We start from the raw sequence: 24,901 nt of genomic DNA, 5'->3' as shown, positions 1-24,901 counted from the left end.
TGCCACCCACTGCCTAATATTAATTTACTGTCCCCTTAAATGTCAGCCATCTCCTGGGGAAACCAGCCCTTTAATTGTGAACATTAGGAAAGAGACCATCCTTTTAGCCAGACAAATAAATGTGTCAAGCTGAGGGAGCAAATTGTGTCAATGTCTTTAAGCCATGATGTGGAGATGCCGGCGTTGGACTGGGATGAGCACAGTAAGATGCCTTGCAACACCAGGTTAAAGTCCAACAGGTTTGTTTTGAATCACTAACTTTTGGAGCACAGCTCATTCCTCAGGTGAATGGAAGGAGCAGTGCTCCGAAAGTTAGTGATTCGAAGCAAACCTGTTGGACTTTCACCTGGTGTTGTGAGACTTCTCAATGTCTTTAAGAGAGAGACCTGGACCAACCTTTGTAGAGTCTGCACCCTCCCTGGATTCACTTCCTTCCCTTCAGTTGCTGCAAGTGACCAATTGAAGGTGAGAATGAGAAAAGAAATGGAAAGGGGGAGAAAAGAAAGTGTTTTACTCACAGGTGTTGGGGATAGGAGGACGTTTCCGTCTGTGTGAAGCTCAACCTTCATTCACACAAAGCCCGCGCTGATTGGATGGAGGACCAGAGTCCTTCTGGTCCTCCTCCTCTTTCCATTGGTCAACACCTTACAGGAAGGTCATGGGGTGGGCTTTCCCTCGCACATGCGCAGCCACTCCTCTCCATCGGACATGCGCGGTCCCGGCACGGAGGGTGGGGAAATCACCGAGATGCTTCTCGCTCTGGCAGGAGCTGTCAGCCGGTTGCCTGGAAACCTTGTCTGGAGGAGGGGGAACAATGAGTGTGACGGAACTGCTGTGTCCGCGCGCCGGACCTGCGCACTGGAACGAACCCTGAGACGTCACCGCGGATTCCAATGCGTGGGCAGGAAGGCTGTTGACCAATAGGAAGAGTTGGTGAACCGGAAGGACTCTCTTCCACCAACCAATCAGCTCCCCCGTTGTCTGAACACGGAAGCTGTACGATGAGGAAACCTGGGGTCTCGCACAGACTGAAAACTTCTTTCTGTCTCCAACATCTGTGAGTAAGCACAGTAAGAAGTCATACAACACCAGGTTAAAGTCCGACAGGTTTGTTTCGATATCACTAGCTTTCGGAGCGCTGCTCCTTCCTCAGGTGAGGAAGTAAAATACTTTCTTTTCTCCTCCTTTCCATTTATTTTCTCATTCTGACCTTCAATTGGTCACTTGCAGCAACTGAAGGGGAAGGAAGTGAATCCAGGGTGGGTGCAGACTCTGGAAAGCTTGGCCCAGGTCTCTCTCTCTCTCTTAAAGACATTGACATCCTTTGTTCCCTCAGCTTGACACATTAACTTGTCTGGCTAAAAGGATGGTCCATTTCCTGATGTTCGCAATTAAAGGGCAGGTTTCTCCAGGAGATGGCTGACATTTAAGGAGACAGTGAATTAATATAGCACAGAGACAGTCTCGTGTAGTTATATGGTAGATTATATGGTACAGGTGAGGATGCAGAGGACATTCATAAGCATGTTGCCTGGGCGTTTCAGCGTTGAAGAGAGCCTCGTTAGGAGTTTCCTGGGAGCAGAGGAGGCTGGGGATATGTGACATGGGCGGCACTGTAGAACAGTGGTTAGCACTGTTGCTTCACAGCACCAGGATCCCAGGTTTGATTCCCGGCTTGGGTCACTGTCTGTGCGGAGTCTGGACATTCTCCCCGTGTCTGCGTGGGTTTCCTCCGGGTGCTCCGGTTTCCCCCCACAGTCCAAAGATGTGCAGGTTAGGTGGATTGGCCATGCTAAATTGTCCTCAGTGTCCAATAAAGGTTAGGTGGGGTTACGGGGAAGTTGTGAACGTTGGAAGTGTGGGCTTGGGTATGGTGCTCTTTCCAAGGGCCGGTGCAGATTCAATGGGCCGAATGGCCTACTTCTGCACTGTAGATTCCGGCACCACCCGGCTCACGACAAAAAAATCAATCCTGGAATACACCCTATACACATGCAAGAAGAAAGAGTATTCTCTCCCGGGTTCACAAATTCATGGATGCACCATCCCGATCCTTTCCATGAACCCCCCCCCCCAACTCTTTCATTATTCTCGACCTTTCCATCGACTTAGGGCTTGACCTCCACAATCTCGCCTCCATTACACAATTAAAATCGACTCCCATGATCAGCTGGTGAGAGTCCAGGTCTGGAATCGCTCCCAGTAACCTCTTTACAAAACCAATATCATCCCAATTGGGCGCATATACATTTACCAACACCACTGCCGTCCCCTCACGCCCCACTCACTATCACAAACCTCCTCCCAGGTCCAACACCTCTCTGGCCCCCGTAAACCCTGTTCTCTTGCTCAACAAAATGGCCACCCCCTTGACTTCCAATCAAGTGAAACACTTGACCCATCCGTCCCCTCCTCAGTCTCCACGGACATTCCATGTCACGGTTCTCACCAGAGGCTTACGCCTGCACCCCACTCTAGTGTCCGCCAACATCACCATTAGGCTCCACCCCACCATCCCCACTCTGAAACGGGCCCACCCAAGATGGACCCCCACCCTGCCCATGACCAAACCCATCCTCCATACCACCCACGTCGCCGTCTACCCCCCCCCCCCACCTTACTACACTTCCGTTCACTGGCATTAGCTGCTAATGTGGCGACTGCCACCCGAAGGCCCCAAGCTCAGCCTCTATACAACCTGCATTGACCTTTCGTAGAAACGTGGCCACGTGCAACAAGCACCGGACTACAGTAAAGACTGAAAATACCAACACAACCAGAAAAAATACACAAAACACAACAAAAGTAGGGGGGGGGAGCAATTGCTCCTCTTACAACTTTTCAACCCCCCCCCATCGGCAAACATTGACAAAACCCAACTTTCGCAGACAGAACTCCGTGGCTGAGCCGCCCTGTGTGCGCCCACTCACTCGGTGGCTGAGCCGCCCTGTGTGCGCCCACTCACTCCGTGGCTGAGCCGCCCTGTGTGCGCCCACTCGCTCCGTGGCTGAGCGCCCTGTGTGCGCCCACTCACTCCATGGCTGAGCCGCCCTGTGTGCGCCCACTCACTCCGTGGCTGAGCCGCCCTGTGTGCGCCCACTCGCTCCGTGGCTGAGCGCCCTGTGTGCGCCCACTCACTCCGTGGCTGAGCCGCCCTGTGTGCACCCACTCGCTCCGTGGCTGAGCCGCCCTGTGTGCGCCCACTCACTCCCTGGCTGAGCCGCCCTGTGTGCGCCCACTCGCTCCGTGGCTGAGCCGCCCTGTGTGCGCCCACTCGCTCCGTGGCTGAGCCGCCCTGTGTGCGCCCACTCACTCCGTGGCTGAGCCGCCCTGTGTGCGCCCACTCACTCCGTGGCTGAGCCGCCCTGTGTGCGCCCACTCACTCCGTGGCTGAGCCGCCCTGTGTGCGCCCACTCGCTCCGTGGCTGAGCCGCCCTGTGTGCGCCCACTCACTCCGTGGCTGAGCCGCCCTGTGTGCGCCCACTCACTCCGTGGCTGAGCCGCCCTGTGTGCGCCCACTCACTCCGTGGCTGAGCCGCCCTGTGTGCGCCCACTCGCTCCGTGGCTGAGCCGCCCTGTGTGCGCCCACTCACTCCGTGGCTGAGCCGCCCTGTGTGCGCCCACTCGCTCCGTGGCTGAGCCGCCCTGTGTGCGCCCACTCACTCGGTGGCTGAGCCGCCCTGTGAGCGCCCACTCACTCCGTGGCTGAGCCGCCCTGTGTGCGCCCACTCACTCCGTGGCTGAGCCGCCCTGTGTGCGCCCACTCGCTCCGTGGCTGAGCCGTCCTGTGTGCGCCCACTCCGTGGCTGAGCCGCCCTGTGTGCGCCCACTCACTCCGTGGCTGAGCCGCCCTGTGTGCGCCCACTCACTCCGTGGCTGAGCCGCCCTGTGTGCGCCCACTCGCTCCGTGGCTGAGCCGCCCTGTGAGCGCCCACTCACTCCGTGGCTGAGCCGCCCTGTGTGCGCCCACTCGCTCCGTGGCTGAGCCGCCCTGTGTGCGCCCACTGGCTCCATGGCTGAGCCGCCCTGTGTGCGCCCACTCGCTCCGTGGCTGAGCCGCCCTGTGTGCGCCCACTCGCTCCGTGGCTGAGCCGCCCTGTGTGCGCCCACTCACTCCGTGGCTGAGCCGCCCTGTGTGCGCCCACTCACTCCGTGGCTGAGCCGCCCTGTGTGCGCCCACTCGCTCCGTGGCTGAGCCGCCCTGTGAGCGCCCACTCACTCCGTGGCTGAGCCGCCCTGTGTGCGCCCACTCGCTCCGTGGCTGAGCCGCCCTGTGTGCGCCCAATCACTCCGTGGCTGAGCCGCCCTGTGTGCGCCCACTCGCTCCGTGGCTGAGCCGCCCTGTGAGCGCCCACTCACTCCGTGGCTGAGCCGCCCTGTGTGCGCCCACTCACTCCGTGGCTGAGCGCCCTGTGTGCGCCCACTCGCTCCGTGGCTGAGCCGCCCTGTGTGCGCCCACTCACTCCGTGGCTGAGCCGCCCTGTGTGCGCCCACTGGCTCCATGGCTGAGCCGCCCTGTGTGCGCCCACTCGCTCCGTGGCTGAGCCGCCCTGTGTGCGCCCACTCGCTCCGTGGCTGAGCCGCCCTGTGTGCGCCCACTCGCTCCGTGGCTGAGCCGCCCTGTGTGCGCCCACTCACTCCGTGTCTGAGCCGCCCTGTGAGCGCCCACTCACTCCGTGGCTGAGCCGCCCTGTGTGCGCCCACTCGCTCCGTGGCTGAGCCACCCTGTGTGCGCCCACTCACTCCGTGGCTGAGCCGCCCTGTGTGCGCCCACTCACTCCGTGGCTGAGCCGCCCTGTGTGCGCCCACTCGCTCCGTGGCTGAGCCGCCCTGTGAGCGCCCACTCACTCCGTGGCTGAGCCGCCCTGTGTGCGCCCACTCGCTCCGTGGCTGAGCCGCCCTGTGTGCGCCCACTCGCTCCGTGGCTGAGCCGCCCTGTGTGCGCCCACTCGCTCCGTGGCTGAGCCGCCCTGTGTGCGCCCACTCGCTCCGTGGCTGAGCCGCCCTGTGAGCGCCCACTCACTCCGTGGCTGAGCCGCCCTGTGTGCGCCCACTCGCTCCGTGGCTGAGCCGCCCTGTGTGCGCCCACTCGCTCCGTGGCTGAGCCGCCCTGTGTGCGCCCACTCACTCCATGGCTGAGCCGCCCTGTGTGCGCCCACTCACTCCGTGGCTGAGCCGCCCTGTGTGCGCCCACTCACTCCGTGGCTGCTACTGGAAGTCCATGATGTGCCCTTTCTAATTTGAAACGCCCAGGCTTCACATCCAGTTTGAGAAAACGTGGCAGACGGTCCTCGAAGAACCTAACGGGAGCCTCACCCTCCACACCTTCTGACAGGCCAACGACTCGGATGTTATTTCTCTGACCCTCTGTTCTCCAGGAGTCCCCCACGTCACTCGGCCGGTTTTCCAAGGATTGAATTCTTGCCTCCGCTGAGGAGGCATCTTGCTCAATATTCAGGATTCTCTCCTCAGGATCATCGAGCCTCTTCATGGTGTTTTACAGCTCGGCCTCACGAGCTCACAGATATTGAGTCAGCTCACTCAGCCTCTGGTCAATAACACGGAGAATGTCGTCAGTCATAATCTTCACCGCCTCCGAGAGAGTCCCGGAGAGCGCGAGGTCGAGAGACCTCCTGAGGGTCAGGCCGCCATGTTGAAAAGGCGGCTCCAGCCCCACTGAATCCGCCTGTGCTCTTTTATCAACGGATTTCTTGATGTTTTTCAGCATAATCTTACCAAACCTAATCCGAAGCGCTCGAGGGACATCATAGAATTTACAGTGCAGAAGGAGGCCATTCGGCCCATCGGGTCTGCACCGGCTCTTGGAAAGAGCACCCTACCCAAGGTCAACACCTCCACCCTATCCCCATAACCCAGTAACCCCACCCAACACTAAGGGCAATTTTGGACACTAAGGGCAATTTATCATGGCCAAACCACCTAACCTGCACATCTTTGGACTGTGGGAGGAAACCGGAGCACCCGGAGGAAACACACGCACACACAGGGATGATGTGCAGACTCCGCACAGACAGTGACCCAACCCGGAATCAAACCTGGGACCCTGGAGCTGTGAAGCAATTGTGCTATCCACAATGCTACCGTGCTGCCCGACATGGCAACAAATATTAAATCAAGATGAGGTAGATGAGTGCTGGGCAATCGGGATAAATGACGGATTCTCGGCGAGTGGCACCAGAACCTGCGGAAAAGCAGCTATTCCCGCGCCCGCTTCACGACCGATTTCCGATTGACGAGATGATAGAGGATTGTGGGGAACCGGCAGGAAAATGGAGAGAAAGCTGAGATGAGGAGGGATTTCTTCACTCGAGGATGTGGTGCTGCTTCGGAATTCTTAGAATCCCTACAGTGCAGTAGGAGGCCATTCGGCCCATCGAGCCTGCACGGATCCATATTCCACCCTATCCCTGCAACCCCATAATCTAATCTGGACACGAAGGGGCAATTTAGCACAGCCAATTCACTCACCCCGTACATCTAGGAGAACCCAGAGCACCCGGAGGAAACCCACGCAGACACGGGGAGAACGTACAAACTCCACACAGACATTGACCCAAGGCTGGAATTGAACCCGGGACCCTGGCATTGTGAGGCAGCAGTACTAACCACTGTGCTACCGTGCTGCCCCAATTCTCTACCCAGAGGGCTGTGGAGCCTCAGTCATCAAGTATTTTCAGGACAGAGATTGATAGGTTTCTCGGTATTGAAGATATCGAGGGATATGGGGGATAGTGTGGAAAATGGTGCTGAGGTAGATCGGTCAATGAGCTCATTGAATGGTTGAGCAGGCTCGATGGGCCGAATGGCCGACTGCAGCTCCTGTTTGTTATGATCTCTGTGTCCAGGACAGGAAGCAGTGAGCAGGGATCTGTCAATCTGCCTGAATCAGCACCTTCAGGAGAATTGGGAGGGTGAATATTAGATACAGCAGAGTGAGAATGGAGGGAGAGTGTGTGGGATGGAGAATTACAGCTTTTGGAGAATGAGAGGGGAAAGAATGTTCCAGAGAAACTAGAATTGTCTGTTTATGAATTTCTATCCTGTACTGACAGTGACGATTCCTTTTCAGGAGATTAGAAGTGGAGGAATTATAGACAGAAGTCGCAAATGTCACATCTGGGATCTGTCACTGTCACTCGATTCCTTGGGACCTGAATATCATCGGCCTTTGAATCTAGAAGGAGAAATGTTTGCCCGATCTGTCAGCTTCAAAGATTTTAAACATCAGTGTGACTGGAAAAGCACCGAGACACACACACCCGAGTGAGAGTGTTCCAGAGAACGGACTGTGGAAAGAACTTTAACCAGTTAAACAGTCTGAAAAAACATCACACCACTCACAGCGGGGAGACCCTACACGTGTTCTGTGTGTGGACGAGGCTTCAACAGTCCAACCCGAGAGACACGAGGAGACCCAAAATATGGAGAAACCGTGGAAATGTGGGGATTGTGGGAAGGGATATAGTTTCCCATCAAGGCTCGAAGCTCATCGACGCATTCACACTGGGGAGAGGCCGTTCACCTGCTCTATGTGTGGAAAGGGATTTGTTCAGTTATCCAACCTGAAGTCACATCAGCAAATTCACACTGGGGAGAAGCCATCCACATGCCCTCAGTGTGGGAAGGGATTCACTCAGTTATCCAGCCTGCGGAAACACCAACGAATTCACACTGGGGAGAAACCGTTCACCTGCTCTCAGTGTGGGAAGGAATTTGGAAATTCGTCCAACCTGCGGGCACACCAGCGAGTTCACTTCGGGGAGAAGCCGTTCACCTGCTCAGAGTGTGGGAAGGGATTCTGTGTTTCATCACAGCTGCTGAGACACCAACGAGTTCACACTGGGGAGAGGCCATTCACCTGCTCTGTGTGTGGGAAGGGATTCACTCGGTCATCCTATCTGTTGAAACACCAGGGAATTCACAAGTGATGACAGGGTTTGGATTCTGCTGTTATTGCTGCTGTTTATCACATCCAGGACTGAACCATGTTCATTCTGACAGTGAGTGAAGTTGGAGGGTTTCTTTCTGCTGGACTGGCCCATTTCACTGGGTTTGCTTCCACTGGGCTGATACTCTTTGAGCCTGGGAGAGAACATATCCACTGAAATGATCCACAAAAGCTGAAGAAAGACATTTAATTTATTACTAGATTGGAAATAGTCTTTGTCCCCCCTACAGACAGGTCTAAAATAAATACAGAAAGAACTGGAAAAACGCAGCAGGTCTGGCAGCATCTGTGAGAGAGAAACAGAGTTAACGTTTCACGTCCAATGTAACTCTACCTCAGAACTAAAGAGAGGGAGAAATGTGATGGATTTGATGCTGGTGAGAAAGGGGGAGGGTCAGGTAGAACAAAAGGGAAAGTCAGTGACTTTTCTAGTCAGCTATAACCATGAGAGTAAGGGAAGATGATAGAGGTAAAAAGGTTAAATGAGAACTCATTAGGAATAATTAACTATAATCATATTAAGCATATTAGGGGCTGGTTTAGCACAGGGCTAAATCGCTGGCTTTGCAAGCAGACCAAGGCAGGCCAGCAGCACGGTTCAATTCCCATACCAGCCTCCCCGAACAGGCGCCGGAATGTGGCGACTAGGGGCTTTTCACAGTACCTTCATTTGAAGCCTACCAGTGACAATAAGCGATTTTCATTTCATATCATTTCAGCATTATTTGAGTGCAACAATAGCTGGGAATCCACTAAGGGTTAATCCAGATCATACACTTTAATTTCTTAGGTTTCACATCTGCAAGGTCAGTGATGTCAACTAGCTAAAAGGCCCCATTGTATCGTAAGAACTGGTGCTGCTATCCTAAGAACGAGTAGTCCAGTTTCTGTGGTAACAGCCAGTCTAGGGTGATAATGTCTTAATGAAAACTGTGTTTTTCAATTAATGTTAGATGCAGGTGTGGATAATTTGGAAACTTGGCAAGCGATGGAATGGAAAATTTGCACCAGTACATTTAAATACAATATCTCTTAAATTGAGGGACAGGCATTTTGGCCGAATTGAGTAATTATAAATTAGTTAAAGCCAATCAGAAGTAAAAAGAAGGTGAGACATTAAGATAACAATATCCTTAAAAATCACTTGCCGGGATGGAAAAACGCATCCTGGGATCACCCCATCTATATTTCTGAAACCTATTTCCTTTGCTGCTTGCTTTTACCACTCACCGTCTTTATTTTGCTTAAATTACTTAGTTATTTCATCCTGTGTATTATGATTTGAAGAATTACTACGATCTGTAATTGAATGAAAACTCACTACTGTATTTGCTAAAGACAATCAATCTGACTAGCTTGCTACAGGGCTAGTTGAAAACTTTCTAAATTTTGTATTGAAAACATGTTTACCAGTGGCACAAGCTGACAAATAAAGTCCAAGTGGACTTTGCCAAAAAGCACAGACTTGACCTCTGTTATTTGGGAACTGAGAAGGGATAACGGATATCCAGGATTCCGAATAGACACACAGATCCATCAGAGTGTGGGTGAGATTAAATGTCAAAAATATCCTGCAACAAAAGGCAAAGGGAGAGGTAATGGTTGTAGTAAAGAAACAAAGCATTGGTCCAGAGTAAGTGTTAATGGCAGAATAAAGGACAACTCTGCCTGGAAGCAAAAAACATGAAAACAAGATGCAGACTGGCACTCGGCAAAAAAACAAATCAAAATGGAGGAGAGAGTTCAGGGTGTGAAGTTGTTGAACTCAATGTTGAGTCCAGAAGGCTGTTAAGTGCCTCATCGGAAGATGAGGGGCTGTTGGTCCAGCTTGTGTTGGGCTTCTCCGGAACATTGCAGCAGGTCGAGGACAGAAATGTGAGTCTGGGGGACTTCAGTGACGTATTTAGGAGAGGGGGACACTCAAGTTCTAAATATAGATTTTCAGGTACAACAGACACTTACGGGAACTTCCAAACCCAACAACCTGATTGGTGAAGATACAAACCCACTGAAAATGCCCAGGGAGGGGAAAAAACAAGAAAGGTGCGATTACTCTTCAGATTCTGAGGTGTTGCAGGGCTAGGCAAGTAACAAGGTGGCAAGGGCGGGCTCTCCCTCTCCCCTGCCGACTATATCGTCAGCCATCGGCAACGGCGACCGCATTGTGGTGGCCGGATTGGAGAAACATCACCAAAGCTTGGCGGTGGAATTAAAGAAATTGGTCGAGGAGGCCCCGGCTCATAGCTCTGCAAAATGGAAAAATCTGTGTAAAATCCTGGAAACACGTGGTGCCACCGAGAAAAGCTGGGAACAGCCTCTCCGACCATACTGACTGGATTGTAACAGCCTCTCCGACCATACTGATCGGATCATAACAGCCTCTCCGACCATACTGATCGGATCGTAACAGCCTCTCCGACCATACTGATCGGATCGTAACAGCCTCTCCGACCATACTGATCGGATCGTAACAGCCTCTCCGACCATACTGACCGGATCGTAACAGCCTCTCCGACCATACTGATCGGATCGTAACAGCCTCTCCGACCATACTGATCGGACCACATCAATAGAAACCAGCCTGACCTACAAAATTCTAACAGAATTAGACAGGATAGATTCAGAAAGAATGTTCTCGATGGTGAGGGAGTCCAGAACTGGGGGTCATAATTGGAGGATAAGGAGTAAACCTTTTAGGGCTGAGGTGAGGGGAAATTTCCTCACCCAGAGAGTGGGGAATCTTTGCAATTCACTATCACAGAAAATAGTTGAGGCCAAAACGTTGTGTAATTTCAAAAGGAATTAGACAGCTCTTGGGGTAAAGGGATCAATGGATATGGAGGGAAGGCTCAGGTTATTCATAAAATCATAGAATTTATAGTGCAGAAGGAGGCCATTTGGCCCATCGAGTCTGCACCGGCCCTTGGAAAGAGCACCCCACTTAAGCCCACACCTCCAACCTATCCCCGTAACCTCATCTAACCCACCCTCTATCCTCTCTGGCAGACCCACTATTCTGACCTTTTGCCGTCTGGACCTGTTTTCCTGGTCCTCCACTTTCCCTCTTACGCTCCCTTGGGCTGTCACCAACCTTCTCACCTCAGTTTCCAGAGCTCCAATCCTGTCGCTCTGGTCCGAGGGAGCTTTCTCCAACTCCAGGATTGTTTTCCCCTGGGCCTCCACCTTCCTTCCCAGGCCTTCGATGGTTCGCTGCATTGTGTTTGTCGCCTCCGACATCACCTCCTTCATCATTGTGTGGAACTCCGTCCTGAACGCCTCCTTCATGGCTTTTAGCTCCCTTTTCAGCACCATTCTCCATTCGTCCCCCCCGCGTGTGTGTGGGGAGGGGGGTAGGGTGTTCAGTTCTCCGGCTTTTTAAACCGGAATTCCCGATAAATTGCCTCTGTTGGATTTGTTTGGGTGGAGAGCCACCTGATGTGCGTTCGCCACCACCAGACGTCTTACCCTTATTAAACTTGATAATCAGCCATGATCGTAATGAATGGTTGAGCAGGCTCGAAGGGCTGAATGGCCAACTCCTGCTTCTATTTTCTCTGTATGTTACTGTGTATTCAGCCCACCCAAAGTATGTCTCCCATCAAGAAGGCCAATCTGGAAAAATCCTCCCACACAGGATGTCAACGCAAATTCCACCTGGACAAATGAATGGGAATCATTGGATTTGCAAACAAGTACCTGGTCTCAAACCCAACCCAACAGCTGCCTGCTTTCATCCTTCCCAGGAAAGAGTGTCCACACTTAACAGGTTTAGAACCGGCCAGGGCCCCTGCTTGACCAACCTCCACAGATGGGGCATTAGTACCAGCCCCCTATGCACACATCATACAAGATGGTCCAATCCGCATACTTAGTGGAGGCCTATCCGCACTCAACACAGCAGGACCGGAAGAAACTGCTTGGCTTGGGGACTTTGCATTCGCCAAATAAAATACTGGACCAAAGCTCCTTGTGATGAAGACAATTCCTTCAGATTGATCATCATCACCTTCAGCCTCAGAATTCACTCTGCCATGTGTCACTTTGGGCAGTTCATCTCATAATGATATTTTCAGTCGGACCTGAAACTCCTGTTAATTGTTCCCCAGTCATTCCTGGGGTTCATTGACCTATTAATGCTGTTCCAATTCTGTCTTTTGTTGTGAAATCTGGATCTGCAAAAGATGCTTTCTCCATCATTCACAATCTGTCCAAGTCCAACTGTGCATCATAGACATCCAATAGATCATCTTTCTTGTAAACCTCATCAACAAAACCCTCATGGAAAATCCAAACTTTAATCAGGATCCAACTGACGGGCACCCAGCTCCCAGAATACTTTGCTTCTGATTTTCCTTTTGTTAGGAAGTGAGAATGCCGAGGCCAGACCTTGTTTCCTCCTTGGTGGGGATGTAACCCCTGTCCACATCTCCACTTCATTCTTCCACTGGTCGTATGGCTCAGACTCCGAGAACATCGGCGAGTAATTAGACCCTGACAATTTCCTCTTGCTTCAGTTATTTCTCACAAAAACTACTGGGATTGTAAGATTCTGTCTGAAATGTTATTTTCCAACCTTCACCATCCGGCAGGCATTCTGTGTTCCCATGTTATAATCCTGAGAGCTTTATGGTGAAGGAAGAAATTGGAGCCAATCTGTACTTGGTATAGATTTATTCACAGAGTGAAACATTACAGGTAGATACCTCCTGACCCCACTCCACTCCATGTCTGTAAGTGTTTCTTGTTACAGAAAGGAGGGGAATTAATTTAAACAGCCCTGATTTCTCCTCTCACGACTGGTCTGTAAACAGAATGGAGGTTTTGATTCCTGATCTCCCCCTTTATAAGTGGTGGCGTTTTCTTCTTCACCTTTCAGTTTGGTGTGGGCTCGAACCTCCATTAATAATCCAGTCTCAGAGTGGACTCAATCTCTATTTGGTGTGGATTTGTTCACAGAGTGAAATGTTCCATTTATACACCACCTGCCACCACCTGATGTCAGTCAGCGTCTCTTTCTGCTCCTTTAAAACAAACAAGAACATTGACTGGGCAGTGAAACAAAAAACAAATTACCAAAGTAAAGTTATAAAACTTGAAACTAAAATGTTATCTTGTGAGTCAATGATGCAGCCCAACCCCCGCAGTGCCCATTGGGCATGAAGAATGGCTCTTTATATTTGCTCAAGTAACCATCCAATCAATACTGTGGATACTGAAACCCAACAGATACAATTAACACCACAGTCAGAGCATCTAAAATGTCTCTGATCAGTGTGACTGCCCCGGTGTCTCAGCAGCTCAGATGAACAAATAAATCCCTTCCCACACACAGAACAGGTGAATGGCCTATCTCCACTGTGAACTCGCTGGTGTATCTGCAGGTGGGATGACTGAGTGAATCCCTTCCCACACGCAGAGCAAGTAAAAGGCCGCTCCCCGGTGTGAATTCGCTGGTGTGTCTGCAAGGGGTAAGACTGAGCGAATCCCTTCCCACACTCAGAGCAGGAGAACGGCTTTTCCCTGGTGTGAATTCGCTGATGTTTCTTTAGAGTGGATGAATCAATGAATCCCTTCGCACACCGAGAGCAGATGTATGACCTCTCTCCAGTGTGAATTCTCTGATGTAACTTCAGGTTGGATGACTTGGTGAATCCTTTCCCACACTCAAAGCAGGTGAACGGCCTCTCCCGGGTGTGAGTTCGCTGGTGTAACTGAAGGTTAAATAACCGAGCGAATCCCTTCCCACACTCAGGGCAGGTGAACGGCCTCTCCCCAGTGTGGCTGCGTCGATGAATTTCCAGCTCGGATGGGGCTTTGTATCCCTTCCCACAGTTCCCACATTTCCATGGTTTCTCCATTCGGCAGGTGTTTACGTGACTCGCCAGGTTTGGCAATCAGTAGACAGCTTGGCTCACACACAGAACACGTATGGTCTCTCCCTGCTATGAATGGTGTGATGTTTTTTCAGGCTGTTAAGTTATTTCCACAGTCAGTTAACTGGAACACTCTCACTTTGGTGTGTGTCTCAGTGCTATTTCAGTCACACTGATGATTAAAATCTTTTGAAGTAGTCAAAACAAGCATTTCTCCCTTGAGACTCAAAGGCCAATGATATTCAGGCTCTGTGAATCTGGCAGATTTCATAGATTTCATAGAATTTACAGTGCAGAAGGAGGCCATTCGGCCCATCGAGTCTGCACCGGCTCTTGGAAAGAGCACCCTACCCAAGGTCAACACCGCCACCCTATCCCCATAACCCAGTAACCTCACCCAACACTAAGGGCAATTTTGGACACTAAGGGCAATTTATCAGGCCAATCCAACTAACCCGCACATCTTTGGACTGTGGGAGGAAACCGGAGGAAACCCACGCACACACGGGAGGATGTGCAGACTCCGCACAGACAGTGACCCAAGCCAGAATCGAACCTGGGACCCTGGAGCTGTGAAGCAATTGTGCTATCCACAAGGCTACCGTGCTACCAGATGCTGACATGATGTCTGGTTTGAGATTTCTGTCTGTAAATCCTCCTCTTGAAACATCCTGTAAAAGGAGATTCCAAAATTCATTACTCAGTACAGGATAGAAATTCAGAAAAGACAATTCTGTTTTTTATGGAATATTATTTTCCATCTTGTTTCCCCCAAAACTGTAATTTCCATCCCACAGACACTCCCTCCATTCTAGCCAGACAAATAAATGTGTCAAGCTGTTGGAGCAAAGAATGTCAATGTCTTTAAGAGAGAGAGAGAGACGTGGGCCAAGCTTTCCAGAGTCTGCACCCTCCCTGGATTCACTTCCTTTCCCTTCAGTTGCTGCAAATGACCAATTGAAGGTGAGAATGAGAAAAGAAATGGAAAGGGGAGAAAAGAAAGTGTTTTACTCACAGATGTTGGAGACACAGGAGGAGGTTTCAGTCTGTGTGAAGCTCAATCTTCAGTCACACAAAGCTCGCGCGCTGATTGGCTGGAGGACGAGAGTCCTTCCGGTTCCACAACTCTTTCCAATGGTCTGAACCTCAGAAGGAAGGTCAGGAGGTGGCCTCTCCCATGCACATACGCAACTTCCCCTCTTCCTTGGGACATGCGCAGTCCGGGGCCAGGGGGAGATCACCGAGCTGCTTCTCGCTCTGGCTGGAGCCGTCAGCCGATTTCTTGGAAACCTTTGTCTCGAGGAGGTACAGGGTGAAAACTGGTGGGGGTGGGGCTCCGTGTCCGCGTGCCGAGCCTGCGCACTGAGACCCCAAAACGTCACTGTTGAACAGAGTGATTCTGGGGCTGGTTTAGCATAGGGCTAATTTGCTGGCTTTGAAAGCAGAACAAGGCAGGCCAGCAGCACGGTTCAATTCCCATACCAGCCTCCCGAACAGGCGCCGGAATGTGGCGACTAGGGGCTTTTCACAGTAACTTCATTGAAGCCTACTTGTGACAAGTGATTATTATTATTATTGGCTGATTCAGGGGTTCTCGTGACGTCACAAAGCGGACGTTGGAGGTGAAACTTCCTCCTGTCTCCAACATCTGTGAGTGAAACTCTTTCCTTTCTCCCCCCTTTCTATTTCTTTTCTCATTCTCACCTTCAATTGGTCACTTGCAGCAACTGAAGGGAAAGGAAATGAATCCAGGGAGGGTGCAGACTCTGGAAAGCTTGGCCCAGGTCTCTCTCTCTCTCTCTCTATCTCTCACTTAAAGACATTGACATCCTTTGCTCCCTCAGCTTGACACATTTATTTGTCTGGCTAAAAGGATAGTCTCTTTCCCAATGTTCACAATTAAAGGCTGGTTTCCCCAGGAGATGGCTGACATTTAAGGGACAGTAAATTAATATGAGACAGATATGTCTAGTATTTTTAAATGGTACAGATTAGATAATTATGGTTCTGTAATAAAATACATTGATTATTATTTATGGTTGTGTAATATTGAACTGTCCCTATTTCTATATTTCCAGTTATCTCTTCCCTCAGAGGGTTGTTAGTCTCTGGCTTTCTCTTCCACAGGGACCAGTGGAGTCTGGGAGTCACTGAATATGTTCAAGGATGAGTTGGATGGACTTTTAATATTTATTTAGTTCTGTTTTTTAAACTTTTTTTAAATAATGAATGCAGCAACAGACTAACAGAAATATTGATGGAAAATGGGTATAGTGTAGAACAACTGATATTGCCGCATAAATACAAGCAACACATTGAGAATTAATTTGTAGCAGGATATTTTTTGGACTAGAGCTGCTCTGTGAAATGCCAGATCAATTGAACAACCAGTTAACAGGTTAACATAGTGAGTGGGGAAAGAGGGTAAGATTATATAAAAACAGAAGGGTAACAATGCACACCCCAAAATATTACAAAACAGACTAACAGCATAGTCAAATTAAAATAACAGAGATGACGCAGAATCTCTGGAGTGCAGAAGGAGGCCATTCGCTTCATCAAGTCTGCACTGACCCTCAGAAAAAGCACTCACCGAGACAGACTCCCCACCCTATTCCCATAATCCAGTGCATTGATCATCGTCAACCCACCTAACCTAACATCTTTGGACACTATGGGGCAATTTAGCATGACCAATCCACTTAACCTGCACATCTCTGGACTGTGGGAGGAAACCAGAGCACCCGGAGGAAACCCACGCAGACACGGGGAGAATGCGCATCTCCACACAGACAGCCACTCAAAGAATCGAACCTGCGACCCTGGCTCTATGCAGCAGCAGTGCTAACCACTGTGCCTCACTGTGCCCTACTCTGGGCTCAGTTGAATTGAATTCACTGATGGAAAGCCCTGGAGGAGCAAGTCAGCCAGATTGGAGCACATGTATTTGAGATAGGGGTCTCATAATTTAACAAATGCATCAGACTTAGAATGAAGTAGACATTAGAAATTCCAATGGGATACATTCCGTAATCAGTCTATGCCAGTTTTGGATAGAGGGAGAACAGACTGGCCTGCTTCCATATCGAGCCTGATGGATGTTGGGTCTATCCTAACCAAATTCAGCGTGAACCTAAGATGAGAGGCCAATTGATAAAGCCTGACATTTGGGAGACCCCCCCCCCCCCCCCCCCTCTCTTGGTATTTGGAGCTTAACAAACTTGAGGTAAGGTTTATTTTTGTTCCAGATAAATGTACTAATCATCCCATTAATTTCCTTAATGACTCTGGTTGACAGCAGTATAGGCAGCATTTGCAGAGGGTACAACAGTCTGGGCAACACATTCATTTTCATGAAGGCGATCCTCCCTCACCATGAAATCGGAAGAGCCGACCACCGGGCAAGGTCCCACCTAATATTCACCATCAGCTGTGGAAAGGTGGCCCCATATAGCTGTCTGAAAGAGGGAGGTCATTGACATTCCCAGATATTTAAATCCCAAGAGGGGAATACCTGATAGGAAACCTAGCAAGAGGAGGGGGCTTACCCTTCAACACACCCCCTCCCCCCACCAGTATGGGCCTCGGACTCAGTAAAATTCATCTTATAACCAGAGAAGGCACTAAATCTGTCCATAATCGGGTACAGCTGGTTAAGATGAACATTTTGCTGTGGTTTTTATTTTTATCTCCGTGCCTAATGGTCTTTTTGCCAAAATTGGTCTTTATGGGGGTGGATTGGTTGGTTTAATTGTTTGTGTGGGCAGATAAGGTGGCAAGGATTCGGAAGACGGTGATTCAGAGAGGGCAACAGTCAGGGGGCTTGGCCCTGCTGAACCTGTTATACTATTATTGGGCGGTGAACGCAGAGTAGGTGTGGGGTTGGAGCAGGGAGACAGAGCCTTTGTAGGCTTCCATTAAAGGGTAGATGGGGTTAATGGGTTACAGAGATAGGATGGAGACATGGGCTTATGTAGGGTGCTCTTTTGAAGAGCCGGTGCAGACTCGATGGGCCGAATGTCCTTCTGCATTGTAGGGATTCTATGTTCTATAGTAGGGGGAGGGGAGGGGGGGGAGATGGAAGGGGGGGGGATACGGTCTGATCATGGGAGGGGGAACTTCACAACTGTTTACAGGATCCATTGACTGACAGATCAATCCCAGAACGGGGAAAATGACAGACATGGCGAGGGAACTGAGAACGTTCATGGGGCAGGTGGGGGCAGTGGACCCCTGGCGGTTCATGGAGCCGATGGGGCTAGTGGACACCTGGCGGTTCATGGAGCAGACGGGGGCAGTGGATCCCTGGCGGTTCATGGAGCAGATGGGGGTAGTGGACCCCTGGCGGTTCATGGAGCCGATGGGGGTAGTGGATCCCTGGTGGTTCATGGAGCAGACGGGGGCAGTGGATCCCTGGCGGTTCATGGAGCAGATGGGGGTAGTGGACCCCTGGCGGTTCATGGAGCCGATGGGGGTAGTGGATCCCTGGTGGTTCATGGAGCAGTTGGGGTAGTAGATCCCTGGCGGTTCATGGAGCCGATGGGGGTAGTGGACCCCTGGCGGTTCATGGAGCAGTTGGGGGTAGTAGATCCCTGGCGGTTCATGGAGCAGTTGGGGGTAGTAGATCCCTGGCGGTTCATGGAGCCGATGGGGATAGTGGACCCCTGGCGGTTCATGGAGCCGATGGGGGTAGTGGACCCCTGGCGGTTCATGGAGCAGACGGGGGCAGTAGATCCCTGGCGGTTCATGGAGCAGACAGGGCAGTGGATCCCTGGCGGTTCATGGAGCCGATGGGGGTAGTGGATCCCTGGCGGTTCATGGAGCAGACGGGGGCAGTGGATCCCTGGCGGTTCATGGAGCCAATGGGGGCAGTAGATCCCTGGCGGTTCATGGAGCAGATGGGGGCAGTAGATCCCTGGCGGTTCATGGAGCAGACAGGGCAGTGGATCCCTGGCGGTTCATGGAGCAGACGGGGCAGTGGATCCCTGGCGGTTCATGGAGCAGAGGGGGGCAGTAGATCCCTGGCGGTTCATGGAGCAGATGGGGGCAGTAGATCCCTGGCGGTTCATGGAGCAGACAGGGCAGTGGATCCCTGGCGGTTCATGGAGCCGATGGGGGTAGTGGATCCCTGGCAGTTCATGGAGCAGACGGGGGCAGTGGATCCCTGGCAGTTCATGGAGCAGACAGGGGCAGTGGATCCCTGGCAGTTCATGGAGCAGACAGGGCAGTGGATCCCTGGTGATTCTTACACCCGGATGAGAAGGAATTCTCGTTCTTCTCACCAGTACACAAGGTCTACACTCACATCGGCTTCTTTGTTGTGGGGAAATCGGTGCTTCCAGAAATAGCCAGAGCGGAATAATCCATGATTGTAATCTCAGACCACGCTCCACATTACATGGATGTGAGGTTGGAGACGTGCCAAGCCCAATGCCCCACATGGAGGTTGGACACGACCCTCTTGGCCGACAAGGTCTTCTGCCAGAAAACATCACCGGCCATCGGCAAGTACATCACTAACAACCAGAACGGGGAAGTCTCACCTTCCACATTCTGGGAGGCACTGAAGGCTGTGATTAGCGGAGAAATAATCACCAAAAGGCTCGTAGAGACAGGGAAGAGAGAGCGGTTAGGCAGCAACTGATCAACTCCATTCTGGAGGTTGACAGACGATACTCCGAGGCCCTGACCATAGAGCTTCTGCTGGAGAGGAAGAAGCTGCAAAAGAACTTTCACCTGCTATCCACTAGGAAGGCAGTGCACCAACTCCACCAGACACGGGGGACCTTTTATGAGCACGGAGAGGGCTAGCCGCCTGCTGGTTCACCAGCTGAGAAAGAAGGCAGCCACGAGGGAAATAGTCCAGGTAAAGGATAACAGAGGCAGACTGGTATAATAATCATCTCTATTATTGTCACATGTAGGCTTACATTAACACTGCAATGAAGTTATTGTGAAAATCCCCCAGTCGCCACACTCCGGCGCCTGTTCGGATACACTGAGGGTGAACTCAGAATGTCCAAATTACTTAACATTATGCCTTTCGGGACTTGTGGGAGGAAACCGGAGCTCCCGGAGGAAACCTGCGTAGACATGGGGAGAATGTGCAGACACCACACAGTCAGTGACCCAAACCAGGAATCCAACCTGGGACCCTGGCGCTGTGAAGCAAAAATGCTGACGACTGTGCTGCCGTGCTGCCCAACCATAGCCATCCCGCAGCCCAACCAAAAAAGGTCAACCAAGCATTTGAGGCCTTCTACCGGGAGTATAGTCCTCCGAGAGACCCCCCCCCCCCCCCCGAGAGAGTTCGGAATCTTCTTGGGCTACAAACTCAACCTGGGCAAAAACAAAGATTTCCCGGTGAGGGGGAGGGGCAGAGCTGGAGGGCCTCCCAGTTAAAATAGCCCAAAACAAATTCCGCTACCTGGAGATCCAGGTTTCCCACGAGTGGACACGGATCCACAAGTGGAAGCTGACCAGTCTGGCGGAGGAAGTCAAATACGTCCCACAGAGATGGGATGGACTCCTGCTTTCCCTGGCAGGGAGGATGCAGATGATCAAGATAAATGTACTGCCCAGATTCCTCTTCCTGTTTCGATCCTTACCGATCTACATCCTCAAGGCCTTTTTCCATTCAATAGATAAGGTGATTATGGTGTTTGTGCGGAGGGGCAAGAATTCAAAAATCCCTAAAACAGTACTACAATGGAGAAGAAACATGGGAGGCCTCCCCCCTCCCGAACTTGCAATACTATCACTGGGGAGCCACGACCGAAAGAGTGGGGAGATGGGTAAAGGATCCTGACATGGAATGGTTGATGATGGACGAGTCCTCATGTACAGGAATGATCCTCCGGGCCCTCGTCACGGCAACACTCCCATCCCCGCCAGCACCAGTCCAGTGGTGGGAGCTACCCTGAAAACCTGGAACCAGATGTGGCAGCATTTCAGTCTGACCAATGTGTCCATCATGGCCCCCATCTGCGGCAACCATAGGTTTGCACCAGCCATTCTCAACACCACCTTCAAGAGGTAGAGACAGGATGGGGGAACACTGATGGTTCGGGACTTTTACACGGGAAATAGACTAGCGACCTTAGAGGAGCTGATGGAGAGACTGGACCTACCAAACAGAGATGAGCTGCAGGTCAAAAACTTTCTCCGCAAGGAGACACCAGCACACCCAGAAACCCTGAGAAGCACAGTGCAAGAGGAGTCACTGGACGCAGACAGTCTGGGGAAGGGAAACTGTGGGGTCCTGTACGGACAACTCTTCATCAGGATGCGCTCCTTACTTGACCAAACCCAGGAAAAATGGGCAGAAGAGCGAGGGACGGAAATAGGGTGGGGACTCTGGAGCGAAGCACTGAATGGGACCAACTCCACCTTCTCCTACGCAAGGCTAAGCTTCATGCAGCTGAATGTTGTGCACAGAGCATACCTGACAAGAACCCGAATGAGCAGGTTCTTCTCGGAGATGGAGGACAAATGTGAATGGTGTCAGCGGGTCCTGGCAAACTATGCCCACATGTTCTGGGTATGCCCCAGACTTGTCGAATTCTGCACAGACTATTTAGAGGCAATGTCCATGGTTATGAGGGTGGAGCCATGCCCACAAATGGCAGTCTTCGTGGAATCGGACCAGCCAGAACTATTCATGGGGAAGAGGGTGGACGCCCTTGCCTTTGCTTCTCTAATCGGCCGCTGGAGGATCCTGCTCGGCTGGCGATCAGCAGCACCACCCACAGCTGCAGACTGGCTGGCAGACCTATCGGAATTTCTCCACATGGAGAAGATCAAGTTCACCGTCCGAGGGTCAGAGGATGGTTCCCACAAAGTTTGGAGGCCAATCACCAACTTGTTCCAGGACCTGTTTGAAGCCAGCAGCCAATGGAACACTGGGGAGGGAGGTGGGCGTACGGGGGCCAACGGGATCACAGGGAGCAGGCAGGAAAGGCGGGGGGGGGGGGGGGGGGGGGGATGGCTACTGGGACAAGGAGGGAGAACCAGAAACGAACTGACACAGAGAGCCTAGAACAAAAACACAAGAAGATGAACTCCCAAGGGCAGGTTTAAAACAGGACAGGGAGTGCGTGGGGTGGAAGGGGGGAGGCCCATCAATGGGGGGGAAGGGAGGGCACTGTCCACTTGTAAATAACAGATAACTCCCATTGTACAGTGAAGGGCCCAGGAAAGGACCCAGAAACGACGAGTGAAGGGGGCGGAGGGGAGGGACGGGTGATGGGGTGACCGGCACAAAGGAAATTGACATGCACATTGTAATCGGCAGAGTTACCCTGACTGCTTGGATAGTGTATAATAAGCATTGCCACAAGTCTGCGACTCGATAAAAAAAGAGGTGAAAAAAAACTGCCCCATCCAATCCCGCCTCAATTTAAAGTGTTCCTCATAATCCAGATGGGTTTCCTGTAATAAAGCTATGTTGACTTTCTCCGTAAGAAAGGAGAGGATCTTTTTCCTTCTGATAGGGTGATGGATGCCCCGTATATTCCTTGAGAAAATTTGCAAATAACTGCCGCCATTAGTTAGGCGACAGCGAGACAGGAACAGATTTTCACACCACAATCGGGCGTGCGCCATTACCCCCTCCTCCAACTCTCTTTACACCAGAGGCACCAAAGTCTCCTCAAACTGCTCCTTTCACAGATAAAAGCCCCGTCTGTACCAGAGTAGGATAAAGTCAACAACACATAAACCCTCCCAAAAGAACAAAAATACAAAAGAATCATGACCACAATAGACCCAAGGGGACATTCCTCAATAAGACTGAGGACCCGGAGGATTAACCCCACGGCCAGACTGTCGTTACCCTCAGGATACCTTCTCCAAGATTAGGAGAAGAAAAGTAACTTTTGTAAATTGTTTTCACAGGATATTAGAAGAGGAGGAATAACAGACAGAAATCTCAAACGTCACATCTCAATCTGACTGAGTCTCTCAATTCCTTGGAACTGAATATCACCGGACTTTGAATCAAGAAGGAGAAATGTTTGTCTTTTCTGTCGGCTTCAAAACATCAGTGTGACTGGAAAAGCCCCGAGACACACACGCCCGAGTGAGAGTGTTCCAGAGCACTGACTGTGGAAAGACTTTAACCAGTTACACAGCCTGAAAAACATCACACCATTCACAGCGGGCAGAGACCGTACACGTGTTCTGTGTGTGGATGAGGCTTCAACTGATCGACAAACCTGGAGAGACACGAGGAGACCCCCACCCTGGAGAAACGGTGGAAATGTGGGGACTGTGGGAAGGGATTCAGGGCCCCATCTCAGCTGGAAGCTCATCGGCGCAGTCACACTGGGGAGAGGCCGTTCACCTGCTCTGTGTGTGAGAAGGGATTCATTCGGTTATTCGCCCTGCAGACACACCAGCGAGTTCACACTGGGGAGAGGCCGTTCGCCTGCTCTCAATGTGAGAAGGAATTCAGTGATTCATCCGCCCTGCAGATACATCAGCGAGTTCACACTGGGGAGAGGCCGTTCACCTGCTCTCAGTGTGAGAAGGGATTCACTACTTCATCGAGCCTGCGGAGACACCAGCGAGTTCACACAGGGGAGAGGCCGTTCATCTGCTCTCGGTGTGAAAAGGGATTCATTCGGTTATCCAGCCTGCAGACACACCAGCGAGTTCACACTGGGGAGAGGCCGTTCACCTGCTCTCAGTGTGAGAAGGGATTCACTACTTCATCGAGCCTGCGGAGACACCAGCGAGTTCACACTGGGGAGAGGCCATTCATCTGCTCTCGGTGTGAAAAGGAATTCACTCGGTTATCCAGCCTGCTGGCACACAAGCGACTTCACACTGGGGTGAGGCCGTTCACCTGCTCTCAGTGTGAGAAGGGATTCACTCAATCATCCGACCTACGGAGACATCAGCGAGTTCACACTGAGGAGAGGCCGTTCACCTGCTCTCAGTGTGAGAAGGGATTCATTACTTCATCGAGCCTGCTGACACACCAGCGAGTTCACACTGGGGAGTGGCCGTTCACCTGCTCTCAGTGTGAGAAGGGATTCGCTCAGTTATCCCACCTGCAGAGACACCAGCGAGTTCACACTGGGGAGAAGCCATTCACCTGCTTTCAGTGTGAGAAGGGATTCACTCAGTTATCCCACCTGCAGAGCCACCAGCGAGTTCACACAGGGGAGAAGGCGTTAACCTGCTTTTAGTGAGAGAAGAGATTTAGATATCCATACACCCTGCAGGAACACTAGCGAGTTCACACCTGGAAGAAGCCATTCACCTGCTCTGAGCAGGGGAGACATTCAATGATCCGTCCCAACTACGGAGACACTAGCAAGTTAATTCTGGTGAGAGACCATTCATCTGCTCTCAATGTGGGGAGGGGGTTTGTGATTCATCACACCTGTTGTGACTCCCAACAAGTTCAGAATAAATTACAGATGTTGGCTCCGTTATTGTTTCTGCTCTCACTGACATCCAGGACCGCATTTTGTTCATTCTGACATCTGGTGAATGGTGATGATTGGAGGGTTTCTTTCTGCTGGACTGGCCGGTCTAACACCTCTGCCTCCGGTGGGCTGACCATTTTTGAGCCTCGTTGCGATTACCTGGTTCCAAGTTTGACGAGGAGCACAGAATGAAAAGGTGTTTGCACGTTGGAAGATATTTAGTTCCCAAAGCAGCCACGTTGCCATGAAGATGGGCTGTGGTGGTTACAGGGTTCTTTTGTCTAATTTATCTGGGTGTTTCTCGCAGAAGGAAACTGTCATGGTATGAGGGGCAAGTTGTCTGTGGTAGATTGGGAAATTACAATAAACATATCACTGAAAGTGGCAACGCAGGTGGATAAGGAGCTAAGAAGGCAGACGGCATGCTTGTCTTCATTGGTCGGGGCATTGAGTATAAAAATTGGCAAGTCATGCTGCAGCTGTACAGAACCTTAGTTAGGCCACATGTGGAATATTGCTGACAATTCTGGTCACCACATTACCAAAAGGATGTGGAGGCTTTGGAGAGAGTACAGAGGAGGTTTACCAGGATGTTGCCTGGTCTGGAGGGTATTAGCTATGAG

At 51.4% G+C, this 24,901-nt stretch overlaps 2 protein-coding genes and 1 long non-coding RNA gene across 3 annotated transcripts in view; 1 reads left to right on the top strand and 2 right to left on the bottom strand.

Moving 5' to 3' along the window:
• The window catches only part of LOC140418059 (uncharacterized), a 201,338-nt gene that overhangs the window by 59,788 nt on the left and 116,649 nt on the right, over positions 1 to 24,901 (top strand). The window contains exons 3-5 of the mRNA XM_072501486.1: positions 7,326 to 7,945; positions 12,559 to 12,631; positions 23,052 to 24,034. Coding sequence (XP_072357587.1) covers positions 7,326 to 7,945; positions 12,559 to 12,631; positions 23,052 to 24,034 — 1,676 coding nt within the window. The remainder of the gene's footprint in view (positions 1 to 7,325; positions 7,946 to 12,558; positions 12,632 to 23,051; positions 24,035 to 24,901) is intronic.
• LOC140422460 (uncharacterized) lies at positions 12,624 to 15,391 on the bottom strand. Its single transcript, XR_011947476.1, has 2 exons — positions 14,858 to 15,391; positions 12,624 to 12,990 (listed from the first exon to the last, which is right to left on the bottom strand). It is a non-coding gene; the product is annotated as an uncharacterized lncRNA (long non-coding RNA).
• LOC140422443 (uncharacterized) lies at positions 13,019 to 14,571 on the bottom strand. Its single transcript, XM_072507462.1, has one exon. The coding sequence runs from the start codon at positions 13,825 to 13,827 to the stop codon at positions 13,141 to 13,143; it is 687 nt and encodes a 228-aa protein (XP_072363563.1). The 5' UTR covers positions 13,828 to 14,571; the 3' UTR covers positions 13,019 to 13,140.

Source organism: Scyliorhinus torazame, chromosome 5 (assembly GCF_047496885.1).
Source record: "Scyliorhinus torazame isolate Kashiwa2021f chromosome 5, sScyTor2.1, whole genome shotgun sequence".
In the NCBI taxonomy this organism is placed as follows: domain Eukaryota; kingdom Metazoa; phylum Chordata; class Chondrichthyes; order Carcharhiniformes; family Scyliorhinidae; genus Scyliorhinus; species Scyliorhinus torazame.
Note: the sequence above shows the minus strand (reverse complement) of the source record. Positions and strands in the feature narration are given on the sequence as shown.